The following is a 24,250-nucleotide window of genomic DNA, read 5'->3' on the forward strand; positions in this document are numbered from 1 at the left end:
TTTTTCACAGAAAAATCAATTTAAACAAACAATGTAGGAAATTACCTAATCTGCTCCCATTTCTGGGCATTGCCATGAAAGAGCCGAGACTGCCCCCTATGACGCTGTGTGGTCTTCGTAAAGGGGGCTTCTTGAAAGATCCCGTGTACTGGTGGAGAAATGAGTGCATGCTGTGAGACGTTGGAGGCCTGCCATTCTTCACAATAGGCTCTACAATTCACAGGGATCAAAATATTCATTGCCACAAGCAAGCAGGATTGTCAGGAACATGCCAGAAGAAAAAAAAGAAAGAAAAAAAAGAATTAGTAAACAGGAAATCACCAGTCTGGTAAGATTATCTTTCATGCTAACAGTAGACCATCATACTACGGCCATTTCTCTATTAACAAAAAAGTACGAAACATGGCAGTAAGCGTTACCCAAATTTAACTTTACTAAATCCTGTCACTTTGCTGCTGGACGAGTAAATGCCCTGAATATCCAGTCTTAGAACATCAATAAAACCAGAACACTAATTATTTTCTTCTGTCTTACTGCACAATGTTTCATCTTTACTTTTAAACAGGACAGCTGTTAGATCAACTGTGATGAGCAAAATCAACTGTAAGCCTTTGAAAATATTCTCCCTCTCAGAATTCTCACAGGTCACTACTACCAAGGCCTTGCTATTGGACATCTTTAGAAGTAAATGTACCTGTCTATACCTCCCAGACCTGTCATGCCATAATTAAGGTTATTAACTTACAGGGTATCAGAAAAATTAAGTGTTCAATTCTTTATTTTGACTTTCTACTGGATTGTGTTTCAGATGGTTCACAGAGTTTTTTTTAAAAAGTTATTATCATTGATAAGAACTTTCTAAAAGAATGAAACTTGGAAATTTTTAAATCTTATTTACAAGTGTGCACAGAAATTGAGTATTCATGTTCCCTCAGCAACCCGACTCCTCACACATGGACTAGCCCTCAAGGATCGACACGGTCCTAGAAGCAGGCTAACTCTAAACACATGAGGACATTTTTTACCCCCAAAAGAAGCAAACCAGATGTCCACTTGCATTGACTGTCTCGGCAGTGGACTTAGCAGAACCACCAGTGGAGTCATTCATACAGAAATAAAGATGAAATACTCTCACTTCAGAAAATGGGATCAGAGTCATCTGGCAGCTACATGCAAGCACTGTCCCTATACTACAGAAAAGAACAGAAGCTATGCCCAAAGCACAGCTGAGATTCAAGTAATTTTACTCTTCCATTACTTGATTCTTGTTAACATAAAGGATTAATGTTTAGTATTATTCAGAAGACAGAAAAGGCAGCAGCCATGCACTGAGCAACTGCAGCATGAGTGCTACTGAATGGAGCAGCACCCACCAGAGGCACTGCTCCCAGGGTGTGCTCAGAGCTTCACTCATGCCTCCTGGGACAGGGAGCACTCTGGGATGCTATTTCACCACTCCAACTTATATTCCCACATGCAGGGACCCCAAAATCCTGCTTTCAGCTCCAAGAAAGGTAGTAAGAATAATACAGCTAGGAGAACATATTTTATGGAAAGCAGAATTTCAATGGTGAAGAGAAGAAACAGCAACAAATGCCTAATAACCTAAGGGAAACAGGATCCTGAAGGGAACCCCCTCCCTCCCCACAAACACAAAAACCTTCTAGATACATTGTTACGATTAGTCTGAAGCAGAGACAGAAGTACACAGACAGAATTACCCAAGGACAGGTCAGTGACCTTAAGAAATAATTATGCAAGGAATTTTTGCATATAAACATGAATAACACAGTGAGACAAAAACCCAAGAAACATTAACTCAGCTGCTGCAGGGAAAAAAACAAAAGCCCTGGGAAAAAAACATGCTGCAGGCAGAAAACAGAAAGGACATGTCAGCACTGTTACAAACCTGCCTGCATCCTTGATAAACACAGCTTCAGAGCGGGTGAACATGAGGAAAAATACACCATACATCTGTGTATATGTTTGTGAAGTATGACCAGGGTCTTCAGACCTCTGCACATCTCTACCCCAAATGCTTATTTCTGTTCTAATAGTTTGCATCACCCTTTTGACTTAAGTGGTACCAGCTTCCTTGTTGCATGCCTTCAACAGCAGATTTATCCTAAGGCAGCAGGCAGCAAATTCCTCAGCAATTTTTAATACAATCTATTACTACTTCCACATGACAGGACACAGGTCCACCTTCAGCACAACTACTGCATTTGGTAAGTTAACATCTGCTTTTTGCTTTCCAACTTTCTTGCTAATTTGATTTGAATTTGATAAAGTTTCGAGTCTAAACACCTCACACTGAGTTAATGTGTGCTGGTGCACAAATGAATAGTACCTTGCATGTTATGGCTTTTGTCTATTCATGCTAAAAGTAATCTACCTTCATGAGCTGTGAAGTACACAAAAGAGGCCAGCATTTATGAATACACCAAATGTCTATGTAGAGATTGGGTTTTATGTTCATTAGTAACATGACAGTGTGATGCACAGAGATGATTATTTAAAAAATTTGTTTTCCTCATGGCACTGGTACATTTGTACATATTTTACAGTTTAAAACAAAATTCCTAAAATATCCTAACACATGAAAAGTTCAGCTCAAATATAAGGATAAATACAGATCACACTATTAAGTAAATTTATATAAAAATGAAAGAAAAATGGTTGATATAATAAGATCCAATTACACAGAAATAACTTTTGTCATCATAGACAACTACTACCTTCCTTCACTGTCCTAAGTACTGTACTAAATTGTGGAGCCCATTATAAAATTTTGCAACAATAATTTAGGTTATGTAGTAGGACAGGCATAACTGCTGGCAGACAATGAAGCGAAGGTTAAAAAAACACTCACATGACACTGTATTTCTGACTAAGACGAGTATTAATCCTGCTTGCTTATAAATAGGGGTTTAAAATCCTGATACACATTAATTTACCAAAATGAGGGATCGTATGGCATATGATGGTATAAGGTACGGGCTTATGGTTCGGAAAAGTATTGTTGAAGAATTGTTACAAACAATTCAGTGTGCATTGCTGTATGCTAGGAACTTCTAAAGAAATGGTTGCATGAATTCTGCATTATATTACCTCCTCCCTGCAAATGCGACTGTTAACAGCCAAGAGCTGGAACAAATATTGAAGATCATCAAGCAAACTGTTGCTGGAAATTAATTTACAAGACTCTTTATTACAGTTTTCATGCATTTATGAGATACAAGAGTTAAATAAAGTGCTTTTGAAACAACTACTTAACTCTCTCTCTCTCTCTCCAAAGACCCACAAGTACTTCTTTTGAAGTTACAATTTCCTTTAATTCACTTCATTTTTTCCAGAATTATTAATACGTTGAATCACTATATTTAAAGTATAACACTGCAGTTTTAAGATGTGAGTTAAGTCAACTGTCTGGGCTTGAAAATACATCTAAACTGTAAAAGTTAAATGCCTTTACTATATACATCTATAAAAACTGCTTCTTATAATTTTATTTCTGTGATTATAGGTTTGATTTGTCTTTAAAAAAATGTTTCCCCCATATAAAACTCACAAACATCCTTTACGTTAGTGTCACTGTACTTGGTAAACATAACTCAGTAACCATATGTTGCTATTGGTTTAATATTCAGCCACAGGCAAAATGAATGATGGAAATTAACAGGTGAGTAAAAAACCACTAGAAAATTCACTGTGCAAGTGTGTGGATCTACTGCATTTTGAGATCATGCACAGCTCTCATCTTCCACTCTCATATAGATTAAAACAATAGAAGCATGATACAATCCACGGACTCAGTTGAGGGCTGAAGAGGACACCTGGGAACTCGCTGCATCCACCACCTCCTTCAGCACAAGAGTGAAAAAGCCAGCCATGGCAGGTTGCATACTGCACACAAAATGATTCTTCTGCGGAAACTCCTCACCACAGGATGTTACAACTACCAGAACCTCCAAGACTCAAGGGGAGACTGAACAAGCAATCTGCTCAGGGTTACTAACCACACAGAGACTTGCCTAGTTCAGGAAGTCTCTGAGCTAGAAACTGATACAATACACTGGGGAAATGATATTGTACTTTTGGCTCTAATCTTAGACTTGCCCTAAAATGTCATCCTCAGAGTCTGGAGAACAGACAGGCACAACTCCAGCTGTCCTTACAGCACAAGACTTCTGCAGTGGCTGTTCACTTGTGCTGGCTTTCGCTGGCACAACCATTCCAATACGGGTCTTATTAATCATTTAGCTCTCTTTCCTCACCCTACTCTATCATCTGTAACTCCAAACTGATAAACTGGTATGGAAAACAAGCTGAAACACAGACTTCTCAGTGGTCTTTTTAAATTGTATTTCATCAGTTTTTATTATAGTCTCTTCTTATTTTGGCTACACCATCATATAATCTTGGACTCGTCTTTCAAGGAATGCCATTTCAACCCTTACATTTCTTAGGCAGCCTACTAAGCTATCATGCAAATATAGTCTTTAAGTGTGAAAAAGGTTAAACAACATTCTCAATGAGAACAGTTATAAATATTATACTGATGTACAGGATGACCACATGGATTTTTTTTCAATGTCCCTGAAAAATTCTTGCAATAGACACCCTTTAATAAAGTATACCTAGATGTGCACATTTGTTTTGTATCTATAAAAATGCATATCCCTTTTTTTAAATGCAACGTCCACATCATCTGGCTTAACCTTGCACCTTCAGCAGGGTTTGAAATTGAGCAATGCATGGTGACTGTGCACTGTTGTATTACTCGATTTTCAAGTTTGGTGAGTGCTGAGCTAACCCTTTATATAATCTGGAGCATTTTCTTGTACTTCTCACATTCTGTCATTCAAACTTCTGTTACTATTGGCATAACCCAAAATAAATACAACAGCACTATTCAAAGAAAACACAGTTCAAAATGCAATCAGCCTGGCTTAATAATGATTATAAGTTTCTAGATGATGGAATGTTTTAGAATACACACATATATTTTAGGAAAACACTGTACCCAGTAAGGTACCACTGCTTTGCTAAGTTTGAAATAATGCCAACACCAATGCTAACAAACGTAAGAAACCAGAAAGCAACTCAAATGAACCACTGAAATTATTCAATTGTAAAGTGGAATAAATTTATGTTTGAACATAAGTGGAACTGAATTTTTTTTTACTTCGTAATTATGAAAACTGCCATAACAATTAGAACAGCAGTGTGTATAAACAAGACACCTGGCCGAGGAATTAACTAAACCCAACAATTTTATAAAGATGCTTCCTCTTCTGCCTTTAACTGCAATTTAAATTAACCACAAACCTTGACCTCAAATTACTTCCGAGTTAAGCCATTTTTCAATTAATCCACAATGTTTCTTTTCCTCATCCATCTATGATAACAAAGACCCACACTATCACCTTCTTTCCTGTGCTGGATTTACTTAACTGGATTTACTTAAGCTGAGCTCCAGAGAGCCTGCAGAATTGCCTGGCATTTCTTTGCATGGTCTCAGTAACTGACATACTGTCACACGTCAGTCAGCTGGTGGATTAAAGAAAGAAAGTGTTTTCATTAGGAATGTAAATGCATTTTAAAACACTTTTTATGAATATATATTTTCATGTGCTCACCTAACTCTTCCTTTTTTTATGTCCTGTGAGAATCTCTACTATTTGACAGAGACCAAGCTGTTTTTCAGATTTCACTACCTAAATTTTGCAATGAAATTTGATTCAACTAGCTTTAATAAAGAACTAAAATCACAGTCATACAAGGTGGCATTTTCCCTTAAATGAAACAGAGCTGAGTATGTCTGCAAAAAAATGCTTGATTCCACAACCACTATCCATTCTGGACATGTAAACCATATAAATACATATTTTAACTTCATATAAATAAAATTAAAATACACATGTGGAGATTTTCTAGTCAAAGTAAGAAATATTGGAGACTTAGCATTTATGATTACTGATTTGGGTACAGAATGGGGATTGAACCCAGGCATGTTCCATATTCTAAGTAAGGATGAATCTTTGTGCCTGCCACAATTCACTGGTTCTACCAAAAATGTGGCTCAAGGTCCACCCCCCCCCCAACAAAAAAGAAGTGCAATTTTGATTTAGATTTCTGAACTAGATCTCCATGGGGTATACACAGCACAGCTGCTGGCAAAAGCGTGGAGGCAGAACCTCACTTTACACTTTTAACTGCAACTTGACTTTGGACTGGCTCAAGTGTAACAAAATCTCACTAAATGTCTTGAGAATCCACTACTGGTTTTTATAGGACAGGACTCTATTTAATAGTTTCTTTTCCACCACCTTGACCTCACCCTTGCTCCAGAAAACTTCCAAGGCTGTTTTTTATCATTTCCAATTTGACAGAGAACAGAAAAGTGTCAAAAATCTACGTTTGTGAAACTACATATTCATTCTTTGAACAGCTTTGCATTCATGAAGCTTGTGATGCATCATCACAACCTTTTAAGTTTATTTATGTAGGCTTCTCAAATGCTACTGTCATACTGCTTAATCATATTTCAGCATCATTAACTACACATTCATTTACCTGATCTGAATGTTAGGCTCTGCTAATGATTACTCAGTTTTTACATAATAAAACCTGACTTTTTTTGGACTTGGAATACAAAATATTTCGAACAACTGCTGAAGAGGCTGTTGTCAAGAGCCCTTTATTTCTTCAGAAAATGTAGAATGCAAGCAGGTGAATTTCTGATATTTCAGAGCTGGCATGCTGCACTGTATAATATTTAATTACACTGCTGTAAGGCAGTCAGACCCACTCAGTAAAATTAGTTGATTGCAGGTGACAGCTGCCATAAAAGATACATTTAAATAATCCAAAGCAGCAATACACTTGCTATATTGTACTCTCCAGGAGCTGGATGAGGAACACTACAAAACACTGTGTATTTACAGATTATTTTATGGGGTTGTTTCCTAAGATTCTGTTATGTGATACTCAGGAAAATATTAAGTCACTGTAAAAACAGAGCAACCACTCAATACCACTTAAACCAGTATTTTTCATTAAAAAGTAAGATGAAATCTTCAAACTACTGAATATTAAGATTTTAAAAACTTGGCAGAACTTCAAGGGTTTCCTCCCACTGGTCAAATTAATCCATTTGAGTACAGCAGTCATTCCAGAGCAAATATTCTTCACCTGGACAACACAAGGCAAAAAATATTGGTAGAACATTTGAAAAAATATGCTAATATAACCCTGAAGAAACTCAGCCTTCAGCTTCCTCGGAGAAATGAAGTACCTCAATTATTAAAATGGCACTGTAACGTCCTAGAAACTTTTTTTTTTTAATTTGAGACAGAAAGGACAGAACTTTTTCTGTCTGTTTGAACTACAAAAACAATGCACAAAACCAAACTATAAATACACCAGGCAAAGAATGAGATCAAGACATCTAAAAAACACTACAAAAAACCTTTCAAAGTTGACTTCATACAGAGTGAGGTTTTGCCTTCAGTCTGGGTACCAAAATCATAAAAATCACAATCAAGTGAAATATATTCAAAACCAAAGCCCCGCATTTAAGATTTATGTATTTCATACTGCTTAGAAGATAATTCTCAGATAATATTTTTGGCCATCAGAACCTGTACTGGAACGTAGGCATGGTAGTTCTGTACCTCAAATCAGATAAGCATAACACGCCATCAGTTTAAAACTGTAACTGCAGAAGGCATCACACTACACCAAATCCTTCAGAAAAATTTTTCAGCTACAATTTCATTAATGCAAGTCAATACCACAGCCAAGATGCAAGTATCCCTGGCCTCTATCCTTGCATCCACACATACAACTCCCAGTGCAAACATCTGTGAGACCACACTGCCAACCAAACCAGGAAACAGGATCTGGCTCCTTTTAGTCCTACTTTCAGAAATAAATTGTGTTGGCTAGTTATGTGTATTTTACTTTTCTGTACTTAACTCCATCTGAATACCATTTGAGAACAAATCTCTGCACATCCATCAGTGAGCCTACACTAACAGAAATCTGGTGTATTTAGAGAGTCCACTTCTGCATCTAAACATTGTGTTCTCCTGCTGAACTTGCATTCTGCTTCTAAGGAAAACACTTATGAGTGGACAAGGCCCCCACAAGGCCCCCCAAGACTGTGGGTCTCTGCAGCATGCTTCAGGCACTGAATTTTCATGCTCATTTTGCTTTATAAGCACTTTCACATATGAACAGAGACCCTAGGTTTTGTGGGAAGAAGCAAATTAAAACAGAAGGGAAGAAAGAACACTATGTTGTGCAGTGTATGTAGGATGGAGAAACCATACTGAACAGTAATAACAAAAATGGATGTATACCACAGCACAGAAGGGTACGTACAGACTATAATAAAAACATTGCCAGTACAGTGTAAGGGACAGTACAAGGATCAGTGTTTAGCTGTGACAACTGCCAATTACTCACAGTAATCTGTAGCTCTAAAATGAGCTCTAGCAATTCTGGGGATTTCTTCTTCCCTCACCCACCCACACCTTCATACTGATACTTTCCTCCAACATCAACAGAGAAATTTTACCGATTTATTACCAGTAAGCATTTCTGTGCTCATATTTTCAATTCAAGAACACTGTCTTGAAAATATGTTGCAACACACTGTTTTCCTTCCACACTCAAGGAATTATACATAGCAGATGGAATGGAAATTTCTCAGCTCTGTTGAAGATGATATGAAATGATTAAAACTACAAAGGCATTTGGATGTTCTGAGACAGTATTGCAATGTGTTGATTTTTATAAACATTCATCCCTCTTATCAGAGTATTAACTAGTCATTAATGCCTTAAACCTAAAAAACACTTACGCACTTTACCGTAGCTGATCCTTCCATTATTACTCACACCTGTAAAATTACAAAAAAATTATGCAAGTGTTCATGAGACTGGATCCTATGATCACATCACTGAGCTAAAAGAGACCAAATGGAGATAAGTATTATTTTACAAATTCATGTAGCCATTTCTATCAGAACTTCACCTTTTTTGGTTTATTATGTACATGTGTATTTCTCTGTACCAAAAAACCCAAAAAACCCAACCATAACAAAATAGAATGCTTTCCAAGTTACTTATAAATTAATGCAAGAGCTGTGGATGTATTTTGGAACGCATCTTGCAGTTCTTTTTAAAAGCATGCTTGGAGGTTGTGATAATGCACTTCATAGTATTAGACAATACAGCTGCATTTTTTGCTTTCATTAGAGATCAAATGTATTTGAAGTATTTGCATACATTTTACACTTAATTAGGATTTAAATATGCATGATTTGGATGTTACTCCTAACCAAATTTCATTAGTATGTCATTGGCAAACAAAAGTTCCAGGAGCAAATTTAGTTGCCAAATCGAAAAATTATCATTTAGTATTTTTAATGTTAATCTAAATTCATATATTAAGGTAGAATCTAGAATTTAAAAAGCAAGACAGCACACTGTTAATATGAGAAATTAAAATATGGCAGAATTAAAAATAAACAACAAATCCACCTAATTGTTTTTATATGTTGAAACATCAGAGACCATGAAAAAGCTTTTGTACTTAGATAAAAGACTAGCCCGAAGTATACCTCATACAGTCCACAGTTCATAAGGCTTCAGATATATTATTAAGCATTTCACTGGTCCCCCTAGTTTTATGGCTTATGACCTGATTTGGCAGCGCTTCCTCACCCAGAAGCCAATCATGATGAATATAATTTGTAAGAAAGATTTAATTATATATATGTTTCTGGTCACTAAATAATTTGATGGTGTTCCAAAAACCCAAACCCAATGGTTATTCTATATTCAGTGCAACAGCTCTGTGCTGCTGCATTGAACGGTATGGGTTGATCCCTGCTAATCCCATTTTGCTGCTCATGGATGAGTGATGCATACTGAGATTGTACTGACATCACACGATGAAGGAGGCTGTGTATTAAGTGAGACTGCATACAAAAGGTTAGCTGATTCAGTGGTATCAATGCACTGCAAAGAAATCAAAAGTTATGGATCTATCTTTATGTCCGTGAACTACAAATGGGACAATTTGTTCTACTTTAGGAGTACTGTTCTCTGAATCTTGAAACAACCCACTCAAAGCTGGAGCTAATGACAAGGTGGGCCCCTGGATGGGAGCTGCAGTTACTTGAAATTACAGGCAATTGCGGGGGAAGAAACATTTGACAGGGGGCTGAACAATACAGGTTATTGCAAAAGGTGACCATAAGGAAAGGGCCCTGGTACTATGCACAAGTGATCTACATCTGGAACGGCAGTGCTGAACTGCAACTTATAATAAATATTTTACAGGATATAAATCAGATGGAGATGAGTCTGGATTCCTGGTCAGCACAGATATGGTCTTCTATGGACACAGTCTCTACAATCTCTATAACCCAGTAACACAGCTCTTTCCCAGGAAGGAAAAAAACTAGCATGTATAAAATGATAACCTTCAGTGAACACAGCCATCAGCATGGAATGACAGGAGACAAGATGTGCGATTTGCTAGAAAGAAAAAGTGAAATCAAAAGAATTGGAGAGTAACAATGGAAGAAAATTCTGCTGTAAAGGCCTTCAGCATTCAGGGCCTAGTCCTGCCTTCTGACCTGAAATGCACAGTTTCAACGCCCTTCAACTCTTATTTCTCAAGTTCATGATGTAATGCTCGAAAATTAAGCACATATGAAGAAGCACTTTCTGAAGATTATTTGTACCCCTGACTTTGATTCTCTGTAGATTACTACAGTGGCATGCCTTTGATTTACTAGACAGTGCTTTTTAAGTTTCTTTAGGAACAGATTCAAAACCTGTTATACTGGGCACATTTGTGTGTCTCTGCTCCACAGGGTAAAGGAGCTGTTTATTCTTAAAAGCAGAACTAAGGAGACGGTTACTCCTGCCTCCTGAGATCAGCACCATCACAGTAAAGGATGTACTTTCAAGATCTTGATGCAGCTATCACTTTATATAATATTTTTCAAGAGACTACATCCTCTCATGCGTCTCAGCTGGATATTTACAATTAGTAGAGGCTTTTTAGCACTGGGATTTTGTAAGATGCCAAGGCAAACCTTTCTCATTTAAGCACTCCTTTGTAAGCAAAATTCTTTAAATGCCCACTGAAGGATTTTTTCCGGGCAATGTTCTTTACCAAACTGGTCTTTCACCAAAAGAGAAAAATAATTTCTTGGCTGTTTTTTCCAACAATTGTTGTTGCCCAAAGCCCAGTCCCTGCGGTCTGTCTGAAAAATACTCTTTCCAAAATATCTTCATCTGTGGGAAAGCTAGTGTGTCCTTTAGAAAAGCAAGACTAGCTAGAGCAGCAAGCATTTTCCAACCCTACTTTCTAAGAAAAGTAGGGTTGGAAAGGAAGAACAAAGGAAAACAAAAATCCACAATGTAGTATGCTGTTCACCTCTGCAAGATCAAAGACAGGACAAGTACTTATAACTGCATTCTGGAAGAATCTGAAAAAGGTAGCAAGTGTCAGTAAAACTTTTTTTAATGGCATAAAATGATGAATTAAAGATTAGGCACAGCAAAAGTACAGTTTATATTCTTTGTCTTCTTTCAAGAGGACCGACAACATCTCCAGCATATCCAAGAAGACTGTACTAAGGCATCAACAACCTTTTGCATGTATAAGCATAGCATACATTGTTTTCACAATTTTAGCACGTAAGATTCCTTTTGGCCAATGAATTACCATGGAAAGCAAAATAAAAACAGCACTAAAAGCTAGATAAGTAATTCGCAATTAGGAGCATTTTCTTTAATTGTATGTTTTATTTATTTTAACACTTCAAATATCTAGGAGAAGTTAAGCTTGTCACAGTCTGGCGACAAGCATGCAGACATCCAAGTATTACTGCTTGGGATAATTCTCAGATAAATATTACAAGCTGTAAATGGATTTATAGATGGTTTAAGATGGCATAAGCTGATGCTTATGTAAACAAGTTATTGTGTTCTCCGTCCCTTGAGCTGGCACCCAAAGTATGGTCCAGTTTAAGGTAAAATCTTTTTATTCTTCCTGGATTCAGTTTACAATGAATCAATTCAGCAACTCAGTTCACTACCCTCCTCAATGCTGGTAACAATTTTTTCATGCTCATTTCTCAGTGTGAAAGTAACATTCTTAGCACTTATTTACATAATGAAATCAATCTTGCAGAAGTATATACAGGTCTGAAAAAATATGCATCAGTAAAAGGCGAATACAAGTGAAATCATGTGGGACAACTCAGTGTCTCAGAAAGGACTTAATAGGTATCAGTGCAAAAATACTGCAGTTGTTGCTCCTGAGTAGACCTGTTGTATCAACATATAAAAAGTTGTAATAAACCTTGTGTCCCAAAATACTGGGATGGCCCATAGTAAAAACAGGACAACAGCAATGAATATACCAGGGACTAAAGGTAAAAATGAAAAACACTATTAGCTTTGTTTTGCCAAAGGTAAATTCTGCTTCCAAAACCTCGGTATGCAACATATCTTGAATGGGGTTTTAAAAATCTGCATGGTGAATTCCATTGCCTCTACCTCCACTCAAATTTCCCGGCCCTGTCAGTTTTCAGTGGGAAAATTCAGAATCCTTTACTGTTGTTAAGTGGGAGAAAAATAAAATTCAGATCACTTGATAAATGAGAAAAATCTTAGATATGAGCAGAGCAAAAAATAACACTAATCAGCATTGAACATGAAATATGACTTAAATGCTGCAGCCCAGGAAACAGAATAAGCAACAAAACCTCTTCCAGTCATTGTTACTGCAGATTGCATCCAAAAACGGCATCATCATTAACGTGGACTTTACAGCAGCCAGCACATTCATGGGATCAGCCAAAGACTTATGTAAGAATCAGAGACAAGCTGGTTATCCTGAATGCTTCTAGTCACCTTCATATTGGTGAAGAGAAGTACTACTGAGCGACATAAAGAGACGACAGAATTTAGACTACTGCACTGCATCACCAATGTAAGGTAAACAGTTTTATACATAATGCTTAAGCAATTAGTCAATCATATTACTAAATAATGATTTTGAGAACAGACTGAATTTGAAGCCATATGAAGCTGATGTGAGACCTACTAAATTCATACAATGAGTTTGTTTACTGCAAGAGCATCTATAAGCCTTGCTGGACACAATATAAAAAGATAAATTTAGGTAGCTTTTGACCAATAGCTCTACAGTTCAATACCAAAGCAAACCAAACCAATATGTAATAACATATCAACCTGTTGAAAGAACTAGGGCAGTGGAATGTAATATAAATTAAAAAAAGGTTAGTGAGAAAGTCCCTGCAACCGTGAAAACTGAAATGAACCCCAGCAATGCTCACTTGAGTAGGGCCTGACAAAATTCTTAACACTTTCCACAAAGTGAAAGATATACTTACCGTTATCTTTGCTGCTGTTTTCTTCAATTGTCATTTGTTCTGCTAGCTCAGACAGCGATTCATCAATGGTCTGGCTTCCTCGCAAGGTTAAGGAAAGTCTTCTCTTAAATTTTTTCATGCTATCGATACTAAGTCTGGCTTAAGGAAGCCTGAAAACAAAAATAAACAACAAAAAGTGAGAAAAAATCAGTTAATCAGAAAATGAAGTTTAATTGACTGACAAAAATGCAGGAAGGCTTACAGAAAAATTGGGCAATATGCAAGTTATACTTAAAACAATATCCTTAAAGCAAGGTTAGTCTACTGGACTGAAGAAGAATGTTTTCAGAGGTTGATGCCCATACACTTTTGAAATTTTTATTTCTGTTTGGAAAAAAAAGAACCTTTGGGTTTTTCTTTTTTTAGAAAACAGTTAACTTGATTGTCAGTTTTACAATCCAATAATAAAGGGAATGGTCATCTGAAAACTTGCTCTGTGTGTGCTCTCTGGCCTCCTCCACAGTCACTAATCGCACGAAACAGGAGACTGTAACCTTTTCTCTTTTTCAGCCCAATTTTTTATGATGAAAACTTACCAAACTCCTCTATATTTTGCCCTTTTCAGAAATGGAAGAAGGGGACAATGCTGAAAGTGCTTCTGAAAACACAAAAGCACTTCTTAAACACCATCCCACCTAAGGAAATAAGACAGCAAGGGTCTGGTAACAGTGACCAGAATGGATGTTCCTCTTAAGAGTCAAGCCCTAGGACAGAACTGGGAACAAAGCAGAAGGCACTTTCTCCCTGGAAAGTTGTAAGCAAACCAACCATACTAACAAAGGTCCAGGTCAATAAACACATTGCCACAAGTCTAAGCTGGTAAGTGAACTTTGTGGTGTGCCATACGTGTGTGCCCTTGCATAACAAGAGGCACAATTCTGTCTTTCCTTACTCCATATGAACAGCTCACCCTTGATGTTATTTCACAATAACTTGTTCATCTGCTCATAGCCTCCAAGAATAACATGTGCAGTGCTCAACACAAGCACAGCATGCTTTTAAGTCTGAAATGCTCATATAATTTTTCCCCCATGAGCTTCTTTGCCTTCCAGACTTTGTAATTCACACACAAAATCAAATTTTCCTCAATGTTCTCCTTTAAACAGAGCAATGCAAGAAGTAATATGCCAAAGATTCACATTTAATAACAATTTGTGAATATGATTACATTTATATTGACAGCATCCCTTTAAGTATACACATTTCAACTGTGGAACTTACTCTTTGTTTAGCTGCTCCATAATAAAAAGGAGAACAAATTGGTAGAACAAATCTGAAAGTGGCTGCTGGTGGAGAACGCATACAGAGGCTAAACTTTCACAAGACCAGGTTGTTTAGGACAGCAACTAACACATTAGGGTTGGATAAAAGAAGACCTTTGGGACATGAGCTCCAAAGTCTGAGATGAACAGTAAAATCACTTGCAAAGCAACAGCTGCATCCAAGGAGAAAGAGGTGGATTACAAGACAGGCTAACTAACATCTTAAACAGTCACAGCTATTATAAAGCAGAATTAGTCAGGCACTGGGTACAGATACACAGGAAATAAAATATACTGCTGTAGATACAGTTAAGCCAGCAGTTTTTAAACTGCCCCTTTAATGCATTGCTGTATGTGCAATAAAGCCACACCATAGTATGAATAATTCTGCTCTCTCTCACTCAAAAGCAGGATATTCTTATTGTTAAGAAACTGCATTCAGAGGACATTCCAAAGGGAACATTTACTTTTCAGTTCAGGACCAGGCTTTAAAGACCTTACTTGAAACTGTTTTATTTCTGCATTTAAACTTTTCTGAAAAAAACGGCCCATGTTTCTCTAAAAAGGCCAGTTTCGTAAAAAATTTGGAAGGACACATTCTAAATTTCAAGCTAATAAAAAAACTCTGAAGTATTTTGTTAACTATAATTGTAACATTTCTCCTGTTATGGGAGGGTTTCATGGAGTAATGAAGTACCATTTTTGCTAACATTCGGAATAAATTCATGGCTTGACTTTCAAATAATTTAACAGTAAAAAGGATGAGGAGTGGGAATCCACATGTGAGGGAATGTTTTCTTCTATTGAAATGTATATCAGCTTTTTAAAGGAAAAGATGCTCACCGATACGAAACCAAATTTTCCTCCCTTAAAGTGCCAGTATTCTTGCCAGTTCAGATTTGTAAAGGAGGAAAAAATAAAAGTAAGAAGAATTGACTAGTATCTAGCACTTAGACATGTCTTCTTTTTGACCTCTTTATTCTCATGGCCGAAGTTGCAGAACCTGCTCAATCTTGGAAGTTTAAGACAAGACATAGGTGATCAGAGCTTTGAAAATATGATCTATACAATCCAAAACTAACACTGGTTCTTGAGAATGACAGCACTTTCACAGGAAAGTCCAAATTGTCTGATACTCATTTTCACCAGTTAATAGCAGATGCATACTTCTTCTCTCCCTTTAACAGTAAACCTAGTTTAAATCCAAAACAGAGTTACTTGATTAGTAATATACATGTAGAAGCAATGCTTCCCCAAATTCTTAACAACTTTGAGAAGAATACAGTTATTTCTATATTTAGTTTTAGAACAGAGCCCACAGGCTTGACTATTCTATTCTTTAAATTTCTCTACTCTGAGTAAGTCATACCCAAATCAAGTATTTCAGATGTCACAGTAGATAGATGCATACACTTGAATGCAACTAATGCAAATTCTAGTCTTCTGCAGACAGAATGAGGACAAGCAATCTGATATGACATTATCTGATACAACCTACAAAAGCTGGCAGAGACATATTTGTTCAATCCTTATACCGATATGAAATAAAGGAAGCAACACTGTATTAAAGGAACTGCTGCTTCTTAAAAACAATCTGCAGTCTAACCCTGAAAAACTGGTCTTTTTGTTCTTAAAACCCATGTAAGTTAATCCTTGAAAACAATGTTAAAATTTACCTTTTCTATTTTCCAATATTCACTGTCATTAACTCAGTTCACTTCACTAGTCTTAAACCCTTTCTTGAACCCAGCATCTTTTAAAAGTGATTTTTATAATACAGTTCTGAAAACAAACTCCATTTTTTAAAATGATCCAGGTAAGCTTAGATTTAAACAGGTGTGTTCTGGCTCACTTTCTCTGAATCACAACAATCCTTCCCACGATGCCTGAAGGACAGCACTTCTCTTTAAGCACACACATATATTCACAACACCCAGGCTATATAGCAGACAGACATGAAAGCATTTTGATTCCAAGGCAGTAACTCAGCTAGATTCTGCACTCATGTATTCACCAAAATTTAGAGGTCTTAAACTGCCAATGGCTAAAATTCTCCAAAAGCCCTACCACTTCCTTCAATTTCCCAGACTCTTGGTTTCTAGGAAGTTAAAAAAGGAATACATTAAGATTTTCATACACAATTACCATGTGTGCTTAATCCTTGTAAATTTAAACAAATTCAGTTAAAATTTTCAAAACCAATAAAGTTATTTAACTGCTAAAATTTTAGTCAGTTTATTTCAGGAGGGTCACAAATACTGAAAGCTCACTAAGATTTTGCTGATTCAAAGCCCTTTGAAGTCAAAGGGAACCTGTCCTTCAACTTCAATTAGCTTTGGATCAGTCTAAGTGATGACGCTTCCATTTCCTTAAGTTATATTGCATTGAGGCCCATCTACATAGAGATTAAGCACTTTAAAATTACTTCTCCACTTAGATACACACTGAAAATGCAACCTGACTATTTTTATCGGCTGCTTTACAAGGCAGTAGGGATTTTCCAAACATCTGAAAGCAGTTCTTGTTCTGGAAAACTCACCTGTAAGACAACAGCTGAAGTGGGAGGAAAGGATCAGAAATCCTACCTGACAGCATGAGCAACAGCATGGATACAGCATGGCCCTTAAAGATGGGCTAGCAAACTAAAGCCCAGGCACAAGACATCAAAGAAAACAGGTAACAGCACTCCATATGAACTCCTTGTGTCAGAAAGAGAGGCCTGAAAAACTCAGGACTGCTGCAAACAGTATTAATTACAAAGAGAAATAGGAAACACCTGTCAAGGATATTGTCCCCTTATCCTAAAAAGAAAACCAGATTTCCACTATATTAAACTGTTCTCAATCTACCTGAATTTAAAAAATAAATGCAACTATTGACCACATCAGCATGTCGCACATCAAATACAGAGCAAACTGTTAATTACACTAATGAGAAATACATGGATAATTTACCCAAGATCACAACCAACCAGTTTGAGCACTCATAAAATTCACATAAAGTACAGATGCACCTCCTTACAATCACAATTCTGCTCTACAAGAATGGACTATAAACACAGAATTTTAGTCATTGCATCTGTTCTTTCTACTTGTCTCAACTCACATTTGTTCACACTGGTGAAAAAAATTTTCTACTGCATTTTCCCACACTTTGTCTTTGGAAACAACATGAAACCGGTCAACTAGACTCTCTTGTCAGGAACACAGCTACGTAAACAGTTATTAGCTTTATGCTGCATTGGGTCAAAGAATTGACATTGTACAGATATAATGACACCTGACAAACAAGGCCTTTGTTACTGATGAAAGAAAACTGTGAAGTCAAATAGCACAGCTTAGTCTGACCTCCCCAGTGCAAAAAGGGCAAAAGCACCCTCCAGCCTTTTCCTTATGAACAATATTTAATATGGAACTAAACTTTCACAGTGAAGCCCTTTTTTATGTACTTATAGAATCACAGCCAAACAATTACTCAAAATTGGAGGTACAGAGGTATTCACAAAGGTTAACTTCTTATCCGAGGATAGTTTTACTAGTTAATATAGGCAAATAGGCTCCTCCCTAAGTGAATGAGAGCATCTATATTCAGCTCCTGATCTAGATCATCAACTGGAAGAACCACTCCAAAGAGAGGAAATATATGGAAATTACCCTGTCCTAATTTAATGTAGACGATGAATACTTTTTCTTATCTTCACTCCCCCCCACACCCAATCCCTTTGCATTTAAAGAATAATGAAGGACAGAAATTAGTAAAAGGGGTTCATGGTTGTTTTTTTTTTTATTAATTCTTTAAGTAAAAAAATATACTGAACATTACTATAGACATATTTAACTATGCAACTGGTACAGAATTTAAAACACTGAAAACCACCAAATTTGCCCAAAAGGTCAAATTTTGCAGTCCTTTTTTCATATCTTACGCTTATCTTCTTTCTCTGGACTCAAAAAGCTTTACTTAGGTAATCACGGCAAATTTACATTCTTTAAAATGTAGACGTATTCACTCCCATGTAGATTCAAGCAATATCAAACAGCAAAATCAACAGAGATGCACTATTTGATAGATCTCCCCAGATTAGATATGTCATACTGATTAATAACTGCACGTTAATTATCAAAGGCTCTGTTCTCTCAACTGCCAAGTAAAAAAACACAGTACGAGTCTGGTTAGATTGGCTGACATTTAAGCCAAGAAAACAAATGAGCTGACTGGCAAAGCTCTACACTGGCTGTCAGACCCATAAACTGAAAGTTTCTTTTCTATTGAAGGGGAAGGCAAAAACTAAAAGGTTACATGGATGTAGCATAAATACTACCAGACAGTCACAGAACTTCAGATCTCAAAAGGTGTAATGAGCACTGGAAACCAAAAGCAATGTCTGTAATTTTTTGAGCTTTGATTAATAATCATAAAGCCTTAGTAGAGCCTTCAGGAAAAAAAATTAAAAAAAAAAAACCAACTAAAAAAAAAGTTGTGCACACAAAGCTTGCTGCTCCCTAATACTATTTTAGCAACAGATTTACAATGTTGCAGTATCACTTCTGGGACAATCTTCCTCGGTCTTGTAAACAAGCAAGTCTTTGGAAAAACACTGAGCAGAAAATTCCTTCTAGGTTCAAGAAGACAATGTTGGTTCTAAGACTGAAAAGCATCTGCAATCTTTGGTGAGCCTGAGCAATTTTGTCAATAAAAGGCACAGTTTTCAAGGCTGCTTTTTTTTTTTTTTTAATCACAATTCAGGCACCAAATCAAACAATCTCATACCAAAGAACCTTCTCCCAAACTCCAGTAGCTCTCAGCCCAGAACCACCTGTCCTCTAAGCATCTGAACTCCCACACCAGAGCCCCCAACATTTGCTTCTAGTTGTGCTAACAAAAAAGTTTTATTTACAGCCTGAGACCCAAGGCAATGAAAAGCTTTCAACTTATTTCGATGTTCTTGAATCAAGCACCAAGAGACAAAGACACCAGAGCAATATGAACTGAGATAAAAACTAAAGACACAGCTGTTTGGATGAACAAAGAACAAGGGTACAATTTTCTAAACACGATTAAAAAAACCCAAACAGTTTGGCCTTTTTCTGTTAGAACAGAAATTAATTGCTCTGGGGAAGGTGTTGAGGAAACCTTATGATGGCCTACCTGGAAATTACCCACTAAGGGAGAACTCATCCCAGGAAAAAAAAATTGTTAAGACTGCAGACAAAATGAAGACTACTGTAAAAAACTGGATTTCTAGCTCCCAATTTTTCCTCCAAATGTCAAATTTTTGGTTTATTACTTGTTGAACCTCTATACACATTCTGTATAGTGTGAACACAAAAAAGCACCATCAAGCAACCCAGAAAGTCCTGACAGTAAAGCCAATCAGGCAATGTAAAATCAAACCCTTCCATAATTACTGTATGTACAGCTCTGTGCCTAAGAATAATATCAAAGAGCCATGAGTGGTTTGAAAACAGACAACTTTGGATGTATTTCTCTTACACTTCTATGTACATGCAGAAGACAAAAAAAAACCAAACAAACCAAGCCAGGAAAACCAAGCTCTTTCACAATAGGGTTTGGTTTTGAATTTTTTTTTTCTTAAGAAAGAACAATATTAGCAACACAGAAAGAATTTTCACTTAGTGAATTAAGAGACCAATAAGCATCATGGTACAGAACATCCTCTACAGTACTGATGACAGGTATGTATATTTTTCCAACAAATAACAGGTCACATAGAAGATCTGATGCACTGAAGGCATTACACAGAGATACAAAACAAAACATTAAGAAAAAAATGGTATGATAAAACTGACACTTTTGAGACATTTAATGCATACGATTTATCAGTCTCTTCTGTATTCTGTTATTTTTCTAGAGATTTCTGATGATAGTAATATTGTCAACGGTACAACTACTATTCCTGAAATAACAGAAAGGTAGAATACCTTGGACACAACTAAGAAAGCAACTACTGACAGAAACAACAGCCTATAACAGTGTCTGATCGTCAGGCTGAGTAAGTTTAATGGCTCCACTGAGATATTTCAAAGGTAATTCCAGAGGAGCAGTAAATAAATTCATTCTTGCAATAAATAATCTTTGAACTGCAGTTCAAAAATCTGTTTGAATTCATGAACATCTTTTACTCAAACTTATAAACTTCTCTGATTCAGTATTTTTTTAAAGCTCACAAATTATTCTCTTTTCTTCCCTTCTCCAATCCCGTCATTGGTACAACTTCAGAGATTCCTCAGTAACAAAAAATCTCTGAACAGTAAGTCAATTGCAGTATTTCCCTGCTGTATTAATTTTTACATAGCAGTCAAGATTGTCCCAGCATGGCACCAACTTGTTCTGTTATAGCATTCAGACAAATGTTGCTACATCTGTCTGAAGTGTTCATGCTGCCATTTAATGGTCAACCAAATATACACACATGGATCATTGCAGTATCCATTGCCAAGGATACTAGACACGTATGACACTATTCTTAATGCAAATGATTATATAGTTGACAACCTGGGAAAGAAAGAAGAGTTTTAACATATGTTTTTCCAAGCAGCTTTGCAAATAGCTGTGCTGGCAACAAGGTGGTGGCAGTATGCCGTACGAGGCAGAGAGGAAAGCATGAGGCTGCTTAAGCCAATTCAGTACCTCCACAGAAGCAGAGGACTGATCATTAGTGCACATCAAATCCAAGGTAAGACTGTCCTCACAGGGAGCACTAGGATAGAATTGTTGTGCACCAGAAAAATAGCCTGAAAAACTGCAGTTTTGCCTAAAGCCTATTTAGCTCAGCTAAACAAAACCTGGGATCCAAAATAAAAGCAATCTGTGAACAAAATAAAGGACAACAGCAAGGGCTGTTAAGGGAAAGTGACACGGGAAAATAACAAATGGATAGGAGATAAAGTAAAGCACAAGTGCCTTCATCCACTGCAGTGGGTTCAGGCCATTACGATTCCCACCACAAAAACTACATGCAGACTCTTCTTCTGTCTCCTTACTCCTGCACCAACATCCTGCTCCCAAATTTAGTCTCAACAGGTGGCAGCCTCACAACAGGTATTTTTCAGGATTCAAGAAGCCAGTGGAAAGGAAAAAAGGTACCTCTTTACTTAAACATATGAAGACCGTTGTAAAAAAACGTAGGCAACTGCCATACATCAAGCTGTCAAAACTGTCACAGTTTGCTCAAGCACAAGAACCCTAAGTGGAGACTAACAGATATGGAGACTAAAGACCTTTTGGTATCGCTTGATGTTCCTTTTCTTTGCCTGAGCAGATTGTTCTTCCCTGTGCATCTTTTACACACAATCTTACATACTGCTCTTCCTCCAGGTAACTGAGGCTGTCCAGATAAAAGTTCCCAGATTCTGAAACTACGCAGAACAACGAAAGTACCACTATGCAATCTGGGCGACTCCGGTAAATCAGTTTGAGAGGCCACTCCCCTTCCAGAGCAAACAGTCTAGCACATCAAAGGACACTTACTCAAACTTCCATTACCTGCTTTTAGTATAAACAATTCTCTACCTGGCGGTATCCAAGCAAGTTTTCTGGACCTTGAACAGAGACCAGAGGAAGATCAAGAAACAACAACAGAAGGTTATATAGAACTGAGTCAGTGACAAGACTTCAGCTGGACTCAGTAGAGGAGACAAACAGAAACCACTAAAAAAGAAAACTAAACTATGTATCTGCAAGTAAATGTCAGACCAGTAGAAACCTTGGAGAGTCACAAGTATTAATGTCAACCAATAACATTAAACCAGACACGAATAATTAGGAAACATAACCTGAAGGACATGTAGTCTCCAAATCTGTTTTTAATAGAATTATAAAAAGGTAAGATAACTGTGACTAGTGCCAGGCAAGCAACACTGATATCATCAGCAAAAGCAGAATTTCTCCAGGATCCTCCTGCAAGCTACATTTTAAAGGCAAAGTAAGGACAGATGGATATTTTACTAAAAAATTTCTGTAAAAAAACAGTGAAAGAATCAAATAGGATGTACAGAGTACTGTTTCCAAATACATATTTGTGCTGGGCAGACACATTTGCTCTCTTTTGTTTCTCAGGCAGAAGAAAGAAGTGAAATTTTATATTTATCTTCAAAATAATTTCTTCCAAACTATAAACACTATCACTTCTCTGCTGTTAGAGCCTAATGCTTACACAGTCTCATCTTGGCAAGGACAGTGAGCCAAACCCTTGCACAGCAAACTACTTTCCATTCTGGGTGTTAATCACGTTGCAAAGGCTGATATTGCTATTACTGTCAATGATCTGGATAAAGCTTCCAAACTCTAAGACCTGTCTCACCAACAGAAAATGTTTTATGAAAAGGCAAATTTAAATTGCTGCTTCTACATAGACTCAAACTCCCTACAGAATCTTACTTCAGCATCATTTACTATTATGGTCTAATAAAGATCTGTACTGAAAGTAAGTTTTTCACTTGGAGAAGTACTGAAGCAGTTTTGCTGGAAAACTCAGGGGAGAAAAAAAGAACCCTGTTATTATAATGTCACCAGATGACACAACTCTCAAAACAGTCCAGTTGAGCTCGAATCACAGAATGGTTTGGGATGGAGGGGACCCTCAAAGGTCATCCAGTCCAACATCCCTGCAATAAACAGAGACATGTTCAAGTAGACCAGGCTGCTCAGAGCCCTGTCCAACCTGACTGCGCTTTTCCAGGGATGAAGCATCTACCACCTCCTGGGCAAACTGCTCCAGTGTTTCACCACTCTTAGCACAAAAATTTTCTTCCTTTTATCTAGTCTGAATCTACTTTCTTTTAGCTTAAAACCACCACCCATTGTCCTATCACAACAGGCTCAAGGACAATTTGGACCACTATCCCTTTAGAAGAGAGAGATGGCCAAGCTCCTCTAATTCCTTCCTCCCACTCCCACTACATTCTTTCAGTAACTTTGTTCCCATAATGCTTTTCTCTTTCTGGAATTTATGTGCTGGGATAGAGAGACACAGAGAAAATCCATGCTAAAGTGGCACTAACATTCAAAACTAATAAGCCAAGTTTAAGAGCAGCAGATGTTACCTTAATAATTTATTTTATTTTTATCTATTTGGTTCTTTGTTCCTTAGCCTCCTTTCGAACACCCTTGTTGGTTTTTTCCCCCTGTATTCAGGCCTTAATATACAAAGTCCAATTGATGTCATCTGTCACCTCAGAGTAAAAGATCACGTTTTGACTGATGTAACTGAAGGCCTATTTCTTTAAAAATTTAGAACATGCTATAAACCCTTACACCAAACTACTGTTTCTACGTCAAGTACTTGAGCTGATCTTGAATTACACAGTTCAACAGCCTTGGAAAACAGTATCCTTTTGCCAAAATATTCTTTAAAATAATATTACATGCATTCTAAGGGAAGCTTGTATTTGTGTTACCACCCAACTATGCTGCCTTTCAACATACCAAAGCATGCTGAAGAGTAATCAGAAATCTTCCCACCGCAGTTTATTTC

The 24,250-nt window shown here is 37.0% G+C and overlaps 1 protein-coding gene across 2 annotated transcripts in view; it reads right to left on the bottom strand.

The window, feature by feature from the left end:
• CDK17 (cyclin dependent kinase 17) overlaps positions 1-24,250 on the bottom strand; it is a 90,091-nt gene that overhangs the window by 39,032 nt on the left and 26,809 nt on the right. The window contains exons 2-4 of one of the 2 annotated variants that reach the window (XM_042026122.1): positions 13,454-13,602; positions 8,873-8,911; positions 46-210 (exon numbers count right to left, since the gene is read on the bottom strand). In XM_042026122.1, coding sequence (XP_041882056.1) covers positions 46-210; positions 8,873-8,911; positions 13,454-13,571 — 322 coding nt within the window. In that variant the 5' untranslated portion in view covers positions 13,572-13,602. The remainder of the gene's footprint in view (positions 1-45; positions 211-8,872; positions 8,912-13,453; positions 13,603-24,250) is intronic. The other variant, XM_042026131.1, reaches the window with a different exon arrangement.

The sequence above is a fragment of the Corvus kubaryi genome, unplaced genomic scaffold (genome assembly GCF_017639235.1).
Source record: "Corvus kubaryi isolate FWS band 111438036 unplaced genomic scaffold, C.kubaryi_AGA036_p1.0 129, whole genome shotgun sequence".
NCBI lineage: Eukaryota > Metazoa > Chordata > Aves > Passeriformes > Corvidae > Corvus > Corvus kubaryi.